Consider the following 15,344-nt stretch of genomic DNA (forward strand, 5'->3'; position numbering starts at 1 on the left):
TATGTTTATAAAAATGGGTCTGTTAACAATGGGGCGTAATTGGTACCCCTGAAAATTTCAACAGATTGTGGGAAGACCTGATTTCCAAAACTAAATAAATTTATCTTAACGTTCGTTGGAATTCTTTAGTCTCCACATCTGATAATCCAAATAAATAAAGAGAAATGCCAATATCTTTGTTTTAAACTTTTATATTTTTTTTCTCATAACATTATACAAGTAACTCTCATAAAATGGACATGATAGTCCATCCCTCTTTAGAAATACATATTTTAAAAATTCAATGATTTTCATTTTGACAAAACAACGGATATCGGGGTTTTGTCCCGTATATGTAACTGTCCTTCGAACTCCATAGAAACATTCAATTTCTCTAGACTGTAATATTTATTGCACACCTTTTTTGAGTCCATGTCATCAAAAGGATAGGAATTTCTTCTTTGTCCGTAGTTTTGCTGTAAAACATTGTAGATATTACTGTAAGCACCGTCCATACTACTGCTACTAGAAACCAAACCATCACTTGCACTCCTTTTACTTTCCTTTTCAAGCTCTACCTCCTCAGAAGAGTTTTGATTTCGGCCCTACAACATTTTACAAACATTTTACACATTTAGTAAATTTTTTTTTTTATTGTGGCATAAAACAAATTTATCACAATTTTTATGTTTTACTAGACTTTGACCCGTAGGAGCACGGGGTGACATTGCATATGATATTGGACACTTACGAAATATATACATCGACACACCATGTTGACATTTACATAACCAAGCTTTAAGCCTTTAATTATAATGCTATTAATTTCATTTAACTCTCCTTAGTTAGAATCACCTAACTGTGTCTCGGGACATGCCTTCACCACAGGTAAAATGCCTCCCATATACCCGTAATGAAGCAAAAAAACCCCGATTTTTGAGAAAATTAATGAAGTTGCATTGAAAATAACAGGCAAATTATTTGTAACAAACCATTTTAGGGCTGTAGTTTTTTTTCACCCGACCCTATTTTCACCAACGATTTTTAATCGCTTCGAATTTACACATCATATGGACATTCGGACCTCTCGGGATTTTTCATATTTAAAAATGCACTGAGATAGAGTTATCTCCCGTATTTTCTTTTATGAAAAGAATAAATGACAAATTGTCAATGAAAATTTACACGTTCATGGATTGGTTATATCGTTTCTGAGTTTATCCATGCAAATGTGATATTTGGGTATCATAGACAAAAGAGCCTCGCTTGATTTAGCGTGAAGGTAATGTGCATGCGCAAAATTATAAAATCCAAAGAAGCCAGATGATTTCCAAATTTTTTAAAAGGAATATTCGTTGATTATTAATTAGCGAAGCTTGATTGAGAAAAAATAAAAACAAATTGGTAATCTTCAAGTACCAATAATGTTTAAAATATATATTAAAAAAAAAGAGAGTACTCTACCGATTTCTCGGTATTAAAGCCCAAAAATCGAGTCTATGATTTTAATATTGTAGTATAAAGGTAAGTAAGAGATGAATTGCTTACATAAACGGTATAAATAGAAACAGGAATAACATTCAGTTTTTTAGACGCATGAAAACCTGGTGTTATAGACTTTAACAAAGTACGTTCGCTCGGCTATTTTTATATAGGCTTCTTAAATCATAATTAGCGAGGTTAATGGTATAAGAGGAGCATATGTTGTACCATATAATACATTTGTATTTTGAAAACATTTGGTGTATCGTGTACGAACTAAAACCAAAAATTTGTCCTGAAATATTTCCCTCGCCTTTCTCTAAGCCAAATTTCATTGTAAATGGATATAAACCAAATGATTCTGAGATGACAAGGATTTATTGAATAAGACACTTTTAGGGAGACATATTTACATGTAATGTTATCAATGGTATTTCGTAATATTGGATAAAATTGAACTATTATGTCAAGCTTTAAAGTAAATATGTTCGTAATTTCTTTTTTGTGAAATACCTCGTATCAGAATGATATAAAATAAAAGATTAAAGCAATTGAAAAGTAGTTTTGATATTTCTATTACCTTCTCTTTAATGTTAGAAGATTCACTGATTTCTGCATAAAGTTCTGAGTTACAAGCGTGGCGTGGATGTCGTCTCTTATATTCAGTCTGCAGGTTTATTTTTCTTAAAATGAAGAAAAGAGTCATTCATGAATTTGTAACAACCACTTGTATGATAGCACCAGGCTAGCTTCGTGGCTTTTTAATTCTATAATGCGGTTAGCCATAATTCTTTGCAAATGCGCATTCAAGTAGGACCGCTGACACCTGGTCGTTCCTGGGTTGGCTGCCGTGTGACAAGACAAGACTTTGACGACAGTTCATATTTGCTCTACAGAGCGTCAAGTAACCTTGGCCAGAGGTAACCTGTTAAACTTACTTTTTTTATTCGATTAAAAGTGCTGATATATTTAAATGACTTGGACGAAAGTGATTTATTGGAACTGATTGACCGGAAGTGTGCGTCATATTTATTTTGTTATAGTTAACAAATTGCTATGAAACATAACTTTGTTTACAAATGATAGACAGACACTTATAAGATGATAATTTTAGAAAGGTATCATCAAATGTTGCCATACTCAGAATGCCTGCATGTACTTTTTTAAGAAATATTTTGTAGCATTTTGACTTGGTTATACAACGTTGAAGTTCCAAATGGGAAGAACAACTCTGATGTTGAACACCACCACGGCACCTAGGTCCAGGACTACATCCGGTGTAACGATGAAACATGACCCCTGTAGAATATTGACCCGGGGGTCTAATTTCTACGGAGAAAACTGACAAAGGGTCAGTATTCTATGACAAGTAGGGTCCTTTTTCTACAGTAGAATACCATTCCAGACCTGTAGATCTTCGACCCCCCCCCCCCCCACACGTTGAAGAGTAACCCCCATAGAAGTTTGGCATCGCTAATAAACTACATAGATATTCAAGAAATTAGAGTCGACACGTGTAGCCGGCATTCATCCTTCTTCAGGTGAACGTACATAAGTTCAACTTATGTACGTTCACCTGAAGAAGGATGTATATCCAGAAAGCGCTAGTGAATAGAGACTTTGGAACTGTTCATTTTCTGTTTTCTTTTTTGATTATTTATACTGTGTGATATCACCTTTCACTCTTTTTGAATTATATATATTGAATTTTGAATATATATATATATATATATATATATATATATATATATATATATATATATATATATATATATATATATATATATATTTTTTTTTTTTTTATTTATTTTTTTTTTTTTATTTGAAAATTAATATAATAGACAGACTGAAATAATGATAAGAGACAATGATAGGTGATCAGAAAAGCGAACTGAAGCTGGTTATTCAAACAAGGTCACCGTGATATAAAAAAAATCTAAGTATCAAATAGGCAATGTAGTCCCCCCATCACCACCGCCCCTGTGTCCACTCTAAGGAAAAAGAATATTAATTGACCTTAAACAAGTAAACACAGAATATGTTATAAAATTTAGTCAATATTCTACGGAATCATTTTTCTGCAACCTAGAAGAGGGATTGAAGGGAGACAATAAAGTCTATCTCATCACATCAGCGAGTAATTCAGATATTTACAGATAATCAGTGGTCGTCCCTCAAGTTGAGATAAGTGATCGAAACAATGATTGAGATGTGTTAATCAATTTTAGTTAAGAATAAGTAATCATTCAAGGTGTGACAACCATATTTTAGATTTACACAAACTATTTATTTATCGGTATAACGTTTTTCTGTCAAAAGTATTTTTATACACAAATATATAATTTGTTCATAATTTTGTGTATAAAAAGTATGGTTATCAATTACAGCTAATTGAATGAGTATGTGGTATGGGCGAGTGTAGGTGTGAACGTGATATTGTAATTATATTTCATTTGTTCTTTTGTAAATAAATTTATAAAACTGAAGCTGTTTTAATTTTTATTTGGAGAACACCTTGCTCATCCACTTTACAATATTAAACTAGACATTAATAAAAATTGTCTTTCGGGTCCTTTGTTGTCGACAATTGCGACGTTATCATATTTAAATCATATCAAACCAGTACTTCAATATCTAAAGAGATTTACTCTTACATGACACACAAGCTAAAAGTATACGTAAGTGAAAAATCGAGTTTCAATTTAGAAAAACGTTTGGGATGATTAGAGAAGAATTATAAATGTAAGGGTGTAGAAACTGGGACATGTTGCTAGGGAGAAAGGACAAAATCAATTCACTTTTTATAAATAATCTATCTAATAGAAGTACTAAAAGCACAAACCTCTTTCTTGTTAGTGTAATTCCAAACAAGAACCCTAAGATTCCACCAAAAATAAACACTCCTAAGATAACGAGCAGGATTTTATCTAAAAGTTGATTATAAAAATCAAATATGTATTTTTCTAAGAATAAAGAAAAACATGTAAAATATCAAACAGTATCTTTCCCAATAAAATGTTTGTTAAATAAGCATTTGCAAAATACTTTACGGACTAATCAGGCAAATCAAAGACTTCATTTCTCTCAATGTATCAATCTAGTTTTTCAAACAAATTATTCTAAGACAATGTGAAATATACAGAATTCTTTCTTACAAATTTCATGTATAGTGCCAGAAGTATTTGAACGTTTTTGAAAACAACCCAATGTAAAACGACAAAAATATACATATATGTACATATTTTTATAAATTAATGAAGGCTTGTACTTTACCTTTCCAGTGCTTCCAAAAGTTTGATAACGAATACTGCATGTCTTTTGTACTTGACGTGCCATTTTTTTCATTATCTTTGAAAAAATGTTCATCTTCTCTACATTTTATGATGATACATAGATTCTTGTTAATCCCAGTAACACAAAGATACACCGATGCTTTTTCACTTATTACAATGACAGATTGATGGCGTTTAGTGGAAATTAGCAGATCACTCACTGCATCTTTTAATTCTAAAATAAAGAAAATATTTTGTGATGTTTTAAATATTAAGAGAGCTGGATGGTCGTGGCTATTTTAAGACTATTTGTACCTCCTTGATAGAAGAGCTCTGTATAAAGATATAGTAAAATGATCAAATTTTAAAGCTATGATATTGGAATTCTTTTTCTACTGAATATTACTTTCTGGCCAAAAATACCAAATGCCAAAGTTTACGGTAGATCTGATGGTTAATTTGTTGACCATCCAGCCTCTTAACCACTTTTGATTTCGATGGCTGTGTGCACACGAACTAATACAAAATATTGCTGCGTACCATGGAGAATCATTGAGTTCCTTTGTTCTTTGAAATTTAAAATAGCATCTGTTTGAATATTTGACACACTGTTAAGAAAAACACATCATAAGTGAAGAATGAATATAATATATCACATCATAACATATGATATCATATGAAATCATATTATATCATATCATACACAAATCAAAGGCCTTTTATTGTTTAAAGTAACTTTTAAAAATGTCTATTTATTGGTTGTTTATACAATATTGTTTACGAACATTTTAGAATTTTTACAGCTGTTTTACAGGGGCAATTATGAAAGGTCATAAACGATAAATGCATTGTTATGATATCTCCAGCTGGTACAAGATAAGGAACCTTACTCTTTGATTCTCAGTTGAGTCTCTTTGACTTCATATTCCCTTTCTCCATGCTTTATACAGGTGCCATTCTCCATGATATGTATGTTTTGATCTATAAATATATCCAAAAAGTAATTCAAATTATTATCAATTTTTTTTTCTCTAAAAACACAGAGCTTTTTGCATTTCGATCGTATTGATTTTTTGCATCAGCTCTTAAAATTCATATTTTAGCGTGAACTTTCACAATGCAATACTGAGAGCAGTATATAAACATACCAATTAAAATGCCGTACATTTTGAAGAAAAAAATATTTTCTCTTCCTTTAGAATGGAGGATACACTTCATATTTTAAAGGTGTTTCAAGTACAAACATTTCTTTTTGATGAATGCGTCAAGTATTTTCCCGAATTATGTTTTCTAGCTAGCATAAGTTTACATAATTTTATACTATCAATGGAATCCTTGAAAAATCAGCTCAAATTAAAACTAAAGCGTTTTAATTCATTATTAAAAATATATTTTCATTTTTTGTTTGGTTCCTTAAAGTCATGAAATGATTCATGAATGTACACTTCGTTCTTGGGGTTCTCTCACCTCTTAGATCGTTAATCAAAGAATAATTTAAACAAACATGATGATTTGCGGGGATTGTCGTCATCTTGCAAGAGACTGTCAACTGATTGCAATCCTTCTGAAGCACATCGCATTTAATTTTTGCGCAGAGCTTTGTTGTACACAGACATGTATTGGTTTTACTTTTAGTGACGTTCACTGAACAGGTTTCCATTTGTAGGCAATCCCACAAGTCTGCTGAATTTTTTCCTGAAATAATACATATTTCAGACAAGGCTTTAACCCAAATCTAAGTAATAATAGAAATATATTATAAAGATGTATCGTCAGTTGAATAAAACTTTTCTTCATCTTGTCGAGTAATTAAAATGAAACTGTTGATTATAATGGAGCAATTTCTTTTTTATTTGTAACATATATAAATGTACTAATTTAATTTTAGTCTATTTGTTAAAATTTATCATTAAGCCCTCTTAAAATAAGAATTCCTGCATAGCTGTTTTGTCGTAACTTACTTTCTTTTTCATTGGTCCACGTTGTTTGAATTGACACTCTGCAGTCATCTGAGAATGTGTTCTTATTACTTATTTTATTTTTATGTCTATTGAAAATTAAAAAAACAAGAGAAGAAATGTAGGAATTTGTTTTTGCGTTCCTGTAATTAAAATCAGTAACCCTATAAAACGTGTCTTTATTTAATAACGGTTTAATTTTTAGTAGTTGTCGCGTAAAATAAGTTTTTTACACTTCATAAATCAAAAATGCTTTATCAAAAATTGTAAAAAAAAATTATTCGCATAAAGGTATTTACAGAAGTATACTTAGTTTCATGTATAAAACTTAAATTATGTATACTAACACAATAAATTACACCTTAAACTAAAACACAAAACAACTCCTTTTTTACCCCCCCCCCCCAAAAAAAAAATCCCCAGAACAAAACAAAATGATTAAAAAACAAACTACTATAAAAAATACATGACTTAAGATTAGTCTTTTATTTTTAAACGTCGATGTTACCCACATTGACTTGAATAAAACAATACACATGATTCTATTCAGAAAATGTTTAAAAATGAAAGTTTAATAATGGCGTCATAATTGTAAGTCATATATTGTAGAATTTGAACTTTTACAAAACAGTCATAAAATACTTATATATAAGAATGAAAGAATGAAAAAAGACATACCTTCCATCGCAACACATATAACAAATCTCGGGGTACAAATTGAAAAACAAAACGAGACTGACATAACAATGAAGATGCACTGTAAAATAAAAGATTAAATCTTGAAAACTGAACGGATGGATTTAAAACTTTCTGTCTTGACGCATGCGGATATGTTTTTTAAAATCAAGCAATGAAACAAATACATTATTTATTATAACAAGGAATGTAATTTCAAAATAAGTGTGTACCGGTTGAGATTCAGATATTAAGTATACATGTACTTCTTGGGGTACCATATAAAATAAACCAAACGAGACTGACAGAACAATGTAGATCCACTGTAATACTATAGATTCCTCATTAAACCCAAGGAATTATTATTCGCGTATAATCGCGAGAAGCATTTTTCACGAATTTTAAAATCTCGCTTTTATTTTTCTAACATACGTAAACTACATTAAATTATGATGAAACTTTGGCGTGCGCAATTTTATGTTCTTGCGATTTGATGGAAAACGACTGAATCGCAGAAATAAGTAGTCGCGTAAAATAAGGAATCTACAGTAAATAAGTTGATTACATCTTGAAATCTAAATAGTTGGATTTTATACAAACAATAAATAAGATAAAAATATAAACTTACTGTCTTCTTGTGGACTTGCTTGTGAATATAAACAACTTAACAAATGCATCAATTATAACAAGGAAGGAAATTAATAAAAAAAAAAGTGTGTTCCGGATAAAATTTAGCCATAGAATTTAATGCAATTCATTGCAAACGGATTGCATAACGAGATACAGAGTTGCGTACAGATAATAATGTAATCGTGTATTCCGGAGTATTTACATGGAATTTGTTTTATGACAATGTTTTAACAATGCACTAACACGCGTGAACTTGTACATTTAAGGATAAAAATGTAAACATTTCCTGAATTGGCTTTTTTCTGCCCGAAACCGACCACAACTGTTGTCAAGAGATTTAAAAGCTTTAAATATGAGATTCTACATGTTGTTTTGTTTGCAAATTATGCATACATGAACAAGAAATTGTTTTTTAATCCCTTTAAACAGCTGTTGAACTGCGCTACTACAGACTTATTTTACAGAAATAAAAATCAGAAAAAATATGAAGGGGGTTCATTGGTGTCCTAATTATAACCATTTGTTGAAAAAAGGGTCCAAGCTGAAGCTTGCTTATTTAAGTTGTAACTTTGTCTCAACGGGAGGATACCCAATTCTTATAATGGGCCTCAAAACCCACAAGATATATTTGTCTGCATCTATGGAGGTTCATTGAGGATATTTATTATACAAATTTTGACTGTGTTTTCGGGCAACATTGATGATATTAGCCCCCGCGGGACGAAATATTGCCCGTCGCGAAGCGGAGGACAATATGTTCGTCTTAAGGGGGCTAATATAATCAATGTTGCCCGAATACACAGTCAAAATTTATGTTGTTATATAAAGAAACAAACTAAAATTTAAGAAAGTAATTGAAAACAGATCGCCGTAATTTTTTCAGCTCAAAATAGAATTCACGAATTTAATATGTAAAGTTCATTTTCAAAATATCCTCGGCATCAAACAGTCAGTGGTGATATTCCGCCACCCGGAATAATTAAGTTACAGATGTTCAACTTGATTTTACTTCAAAGTAACTCACAAATCCTTATATCCGTTATGATAGCAAACCGTCGCATTGTGCGTCCGTTGTTTACTTCTCATAACTGATTTCCTTCTATGACGTCACCTTGTTTTGGAGTCGCAAAGAGTCATTTACGTCACCATTTACGAATCAACAAATCAGAGGCAATTAATTAAAATAGAGGTAATATTATCCAGATTGTATTCCTAGCCTGTCAATATAAAAAAAATATTGACTGGTCAATATATTTTGGACGAGCTAATATTACAATTATTGACTATTCGTCTTTTTAAAGTTATATGTGAGAATATACTACTGAATATAACAAATATATATATTGTCATTTAAATATAATGTTTACTTTAAAAAAAAAAATTAGGACAATAACTTTTTGGGACCCCTACCTTCTAAAAAGAATTGACTCTGATTTATTTTTTATAGAACTAAAAAAATCCATAAAAAACAAACATAGGACAGATATAGAGAAGTATATAAAATTTAACACGGATTGTTTTGAATTGACATTTATTTTTTTAATGAAAATATAATGTCAACATGTCTCCACACAATTTGTTGACATGCCTAACTGTAATCTGTTATACGCTTAACAAAATCTCAGTGTTCAACCTGACCAAAAGGCAAAAACAAAAAACATAAAATAAGGTGATGTGAACATTTTAAGATTTCGTAACGATATGTCTTCCAAACAACAGCACAAATAAAAAAAAATACAATGGAAGCAATTATCCGTGATAAACTTCGGAACAAATATTTGCAGCACGTGCTTCGCGTTTAATAAGAACTTTCTGGGATTGATATAATCCTCAAGTTATACTTTCAAATAAAAACACTTAATAATCATTGAGGAAAAGCACCGGAAACGATGAAATGATGGTATCTGAATAATTGAACGACATGTGGTACTCACTTATTATCTATTGACCATTTCGTCCTTGAATTTGGTTTAAAAATTGGGCAATATGTATAAAATTTATCTTACATTTTTTTTCAATGATCAATGATCAAGTGTATCATCATTTTCATCGCAACTAACAACAATCCTAAAGCTCTGGGGAAAACTTTACCAAATCAGAAATGCTTGTGATATCCAGCAAATGCTTATGTCTCAGATCCCATCAAGTAGTCAGAATTTCTACATTGTTCTTAACCAATCTAGAGTAAGGTGGAAATTAGACAAAGGAATGTGTTTATTTCACACAATCCATACATTAAAATGGGTGAACATTAGAAATTTGGTTAAGTAATAAGAACACGTACATTGATCAAATACGTCGGGATTCGCTTCTATAGCTAAACATTTATTCTTTACACAAAATTATGACTTGTTTTCCTCTTGTAGAATACTTAAATAAAATACAACATTGAATACTTGCTGAGACCCGACCAAGATTACCAGTAATGAGGTAATTATAAGCCACGGACTAGAACGACCTGGCCTCAAACTAAACGTAAAGTTGAAGTGCAATTGGATTTTTAATTTGTTATACTATTTTAAGGATGATGCGGAATACGACACTTATATTATGAATGTGGAGGTAATAAACTGGTGATGTTAACATAGTGTGAACTCGCATAACAAATTATTATGTTTTTCGTCTGTACAAAGCGTGTCCCGTGGCATACATATTAGTAATTGTGGTCGACATGACTATATAGTTGCAATTATCCTTAATTTATGAGAATATATTAATTGTACATGTCAGTTGTATTTTCAACGGCTATAATTACTGATTGCTGGGTTTCTCTTTTTGAAAGTAATTAGCAATAAACAATGTCATGTTATATGTAGAAAAGTCTTACTTTTTTCATATCAAACATATTCTTTGTGTACTAGATCTAGAGTCCAACCATTCTGTACGTATTAAATTCATATAGAGGACAAGATAACAAACCTGAATAAAATATACTGTTTCACTGCTGAGTAAGTTTTATTTACTCTCATTTAAAAATATTAAAAACCATGTTTGGCCTAAATCTTATTTTCTTTGTGAAACATGATAAAATAAGTAGATCTACCAGTAGAAATTGAGAATAATAGGATAAGGAAAAAAGTTTCAACGTCCTTTGGGTATTGATAAACGTTAAGTGTATATTTAGATTAAATAAATCTTAAGTCGTTGTTTCATTCTCCATTTGTCATTCGTTATAAATTCAGAGGATGATAAAAACATATCTTGCATATTATTTGCGATCTGACTTTGTCCAACATAAAATCTAAAATACTTCATATATAAACAAGTTTCAATTCGAATGCTGTCTAAGCATTTATCGATATATTCTTGCAATTAGGGAGGTTGCATTTCCCCTTGATCTATTAATAAACAGTTAAAACACTATTTTGTGTCAGTTTTTAAAATTCCATTAAAAAGTTGCCGACATCAAAATATTGACCAAGTGAAAAAACTAATAAATAGAAGCATTTTTGTACAAATAAACTCTAATATATTAAGTTCGAAATGGTTGTTAAGCAATGCTTTCAAAAACGTAGATTCGACCACCAAAGCTTTTAACTCTTATAATATGGAGTGTTCCTATGAAGGAGGTAATAAGAAAGACTGCGATTAGCTTACTTTTACGAAAGCCAAGAATTTATGTGCATTACTTTAAAAGTATTCCAAAATGTTATACAGAATAATGCATGATCAAATTATGTGTAACAAAAAAGTCGCTAATAAAACATCCGGATTTACATGGACATTTTAGGAAGATTTATACCCGGGAAAAAACTATGTACACATCATAACTGCGTCAGGAATAAAAAAAAACCCACAGGGTTTTCATAGTTAAAAACAATTAAAGGAAGAACTTACAACATTTTTAACACACTAGATTGAAATCATTGGATTTTGTTGTTTTCTTTCTACAAAGATAACTAATCATTTGACCAAGAGCTTAAAGATAAACAAAATTTAAATGCGTACAATTATTATCATCAACAGTTTATCTCAAAATGGTATAGGGTAGACTCTTTTTTTTTATTGCATCGTTCCCATCTGTTTTTGAACGTCTTTTTGAATGAACAACGCAGGTAATTTTGTCCTATATGTTTCAAGTTGACTATGAGTTTGAGTGATAAATAAATCTTGATATCTGAGTCATATTAATTATGGCAATACATAATAACAAAAAAAAAAATTGATGGAATAAATAAAAACCCAGGCATTTGTTATATTAGTTTTTTTGCAGTTCGCTCTTATTCCGCTGTTCGAATTCGATGACTGATACCAATCTTATTAACAACATGAGATGACATATGTATGATTGCCATTCACTTCACTTAAACGAGTTTTTTTGTAAAAAAAAAAATATCCCCGAATTTAACATATCTGTCAAAGGTTAACCCAACAACTTAAACTAAAATAGAGTTTCGATCATATATCTCTTTTAAAACAGATATGGAACGAGATGCTAGGAATTTATGACCAAATACTCCTGGTAATGGCGTATATTACCTTACACTCAAATATGACATCTACTTCGAAATATAAAAATATGTTTCCAAGGTTGAGCGTATCAAACAAAAAGTGTACAGCCACTGAATAAAGTCACAGCACTACTCATTAAAGGTATTTTTTTCCATTATTTCCTGTGTAAAGTAGAATAATGACCCCGGTAAAATGATGACCCTAAGTCATTATAAAACGTAGAAAAATGACCCTTTTGCCTGAAGAATTACTATCATTTTCATAATGACACACTCTACATGAAGAAAAGGTGACCCCTGTAAAATAATGGCCCCCTTATAGGTTAAAGTTTTTCAGTATAATTTTTTTTTTTAATTTTTTTTGAAATAGTCTGTACAATAATAATGTAATGTTTACTGCAGTATACAGATAGTAACAGAAATTAAAATTCATATTCAAATAAACGAAAAGTGAAAAAAGGGGCATGTCTTAGATTATAAAAATCCTTCCGTTAAGACAAGATACTGACGAATTGTATAGGGGTATGGTTGTAATCCTACAAAGTTACATGTATCTCAATGTTACAAGCGACAACACATTAAAAGGATTTCGTGATACAAGACACTATAAACAAAATTATGTTTATTGGCGATGAAAGAGTAGACTCGATATCGTTCATGAATTATACTTGCATTAACGATTTTCCCCTTCTAGAAACTACTTAGTATGGAGTTGCATCACCCAGAATTTATAAAACCAAAATAATGAATATTGAGCTCCATTTTAGGGCATTATAACCATGCTGACGTTAGCAGCCACTAACAGCAGCCATTAAACCAGTAGAAGCTAACGGCCAATAAGAAAAATTAATGAGAGTACTCAAACAGAAAATATATTTTACTTTATCTTCTGCATACTTAAATAAATGCGTCTTGTGGTCAAAATCTAAATCAAGGGAGATATAAACCCATTGGAACCACCTGGTGGTACCCGTACATCCCAAATTTGGGACCTGAAAATAATAGCCTTATACGTCTCTTGCACTGTCCTGTAATACGTTTGATTGACACGTTAGAGAATAAGGAGACATTGAACCCACCATTCCCACAATATCATAGTCATAGACCTTAATTTTTCTCGATGCCTAATATAAACGTAATTAAGAGACAATACGAAATATTTGATATTTTTTGCCGTCTAAGCTGTTAAAATAAATAAAAATTCAATTTGTTGATTAACAAAATTGATTAACATAGGATTCTTCCTTACTAATTTTCCTTCATGATATTTAATTAAATCATTTTAAAATAATCCTAATATAATTCGTTATAGATATACTGTTAAACTTCGATCTTTCGAAACTTGGCGGGACTCAGGAAAAAACTTCGAGATATCCGAAGGTTCGAGATATCGAAATTGATGAAATATGGTCTATAATGTTTGTATAGATATGCGTACGTTTATTATGTTTCTATACATACGTATACACATTATGTGCATAGTTATTTCTGATATTGTAATAAAAAAAGACACTTTAAAGATTTTTGGTTATTTTATCAAAAATAAATATTTATATAACATCAGCTGTTCTATCATCATCATCTTGCAAAGTAACACTGAATAAAAGAAGACTTGTGATCGTCTTTGTTTGTCAGCAATTCTGATAACCGGATATACAATACACTTTGTAAATTGATTACGGTAAAAAGAAAGACCGAAAAAAAAGAAACTCAATATTTCAATTTATTTACATGTTTCCCGACTTCTGAAACAGCCTGGAGTTTTGTTCTAATAGTTTGAACTGAACTTTAAGTAAAGCACAATTGCCACATAATCTAACTATCCCCCATGATTGAGGCCGGGTTTTTCGGTAGATTGTTTATCCGATATGACCTGAACTGAAGATTGACTCTCTGGTACAGATTTATATACCTCAAAAAGTATTTAATTCATTAATTTCTTGATTTCTTTTTCACTTTGATGTGTTTAGTGTGTTTATGAAATAATCATCACAAGCTTTGTTTAGTTACGAAATAATCACCACAAGCTTTGTTTAATTATCGTGAAATCCGATTTCACAATTGTGAAATCGGATCACACGATAACCTGGCTTGCCTAATTATAGAGAACGGTTTTCAACAGCTTAGGGCTATTTAGGCATGAAAATCATAGTTGACCTTAAAAAAGCACGTCCTGTACTAACAGATCTGTTCAAAAGACCGGAAAATTGGCAAAACAGAGCGACAGTGCACTGAAGGTGTGAAATTATTGAGGCGGTTAATTCACTTGACTTTGAGATAACGAATGTCTTTAAGTGACTGGGGCCGTTTTGCGTGTTTTTTTTTAATCACTTATATAGTAAAAATGGCCGGTGTAATGAAGAATAAGGACCTGTAATGAAGAATAAGGACCCCCGTAGAATAATGACCGGGGGTCTTTTTTCGACGTAGAATAATGACCCCCCGGTCATTATTCTACGCAGAAAAATGACCCCTTTGTCTGAAGAATAAGTGTCATTTTCATAAAAATGAGTACACTCCCCATAAAGAAAAGTGACCCCTGTAGAATAATGACCCCATTGTAGATTAAAGTTTTTCAGTATAGTTTTTAGTATTTGTGAAATAGTCTTTACACTATTGTAATTTTTACTGCTGCAGTTTACAGAAAGTAACAGAAATTATAATTCATATTCAAATAAACTTAAAGTGAAAGAAGGGGTATAGCTAAGAAAATCCTAATTAAAATCCTTCCGTTATAACAAGACATTGACGTATTGCATCGGGGTATTGTTGTCATCTTAAAGGGGCATGGTCACGATTTTAGTCAATTTGTTTTCCGATCTTAATGTTCACAATGCTTTAGTAAGGCATTTTTAATAGGCAACCAAAATTTGAGTGTCATTCGTTACATTTTGAAT

The 15,344-nt window shown here is 31.0% G+C and overlaps 1 protein-coding gene across 1 annotated transcript; it reads right to left on the minus strand.

Moving 5' to 3' along the window:
- Positions 1-230: 230 nt before the first annotated feature.
- Positions 231-8,666, minus strand: LOC128160391 (uncharacterized). The gene is made up of 9 exons (XM_052823704.1): positions 7,370-8,666; positions 6,695-6,780; positions 6,201-6,428; positions 5,624-5,714; positions 5,274-5,341; positions 4,735-4,968; positions 4,304-4,388; positions 2,042-2,144; positions 231-584 (listed from the first exon to the last, which is right to left on the minus strand). Exons 1-9 carry the CDS (start codon positions 7,384-7,386, stop codon positions 291-293), a joined length of 1,206 nt encoding a protein of 401 aa, XP_052679664.1. The 5' UTR covers positions 7,387-8,666; the 3' UTR covers positions 231-290.
- Between the last annotated feature and the right edge of the window lie 6,678 nt (positions 8,667-15,344).

The sequence above is a fragment of the Crassostrea angulata genome, chromosome 8, assembly GCF_025612915.1.
Source record: "Crassostrea angulata isolate pt1a10 chromosome 8, ASM2561291v2, whole genome shotgun sequence".
NCBI lineage: Eukaryota > Metazoa > Mollusca > Bivalvia > Ostreida > Ostreidae > Magallana > Magallana angulata.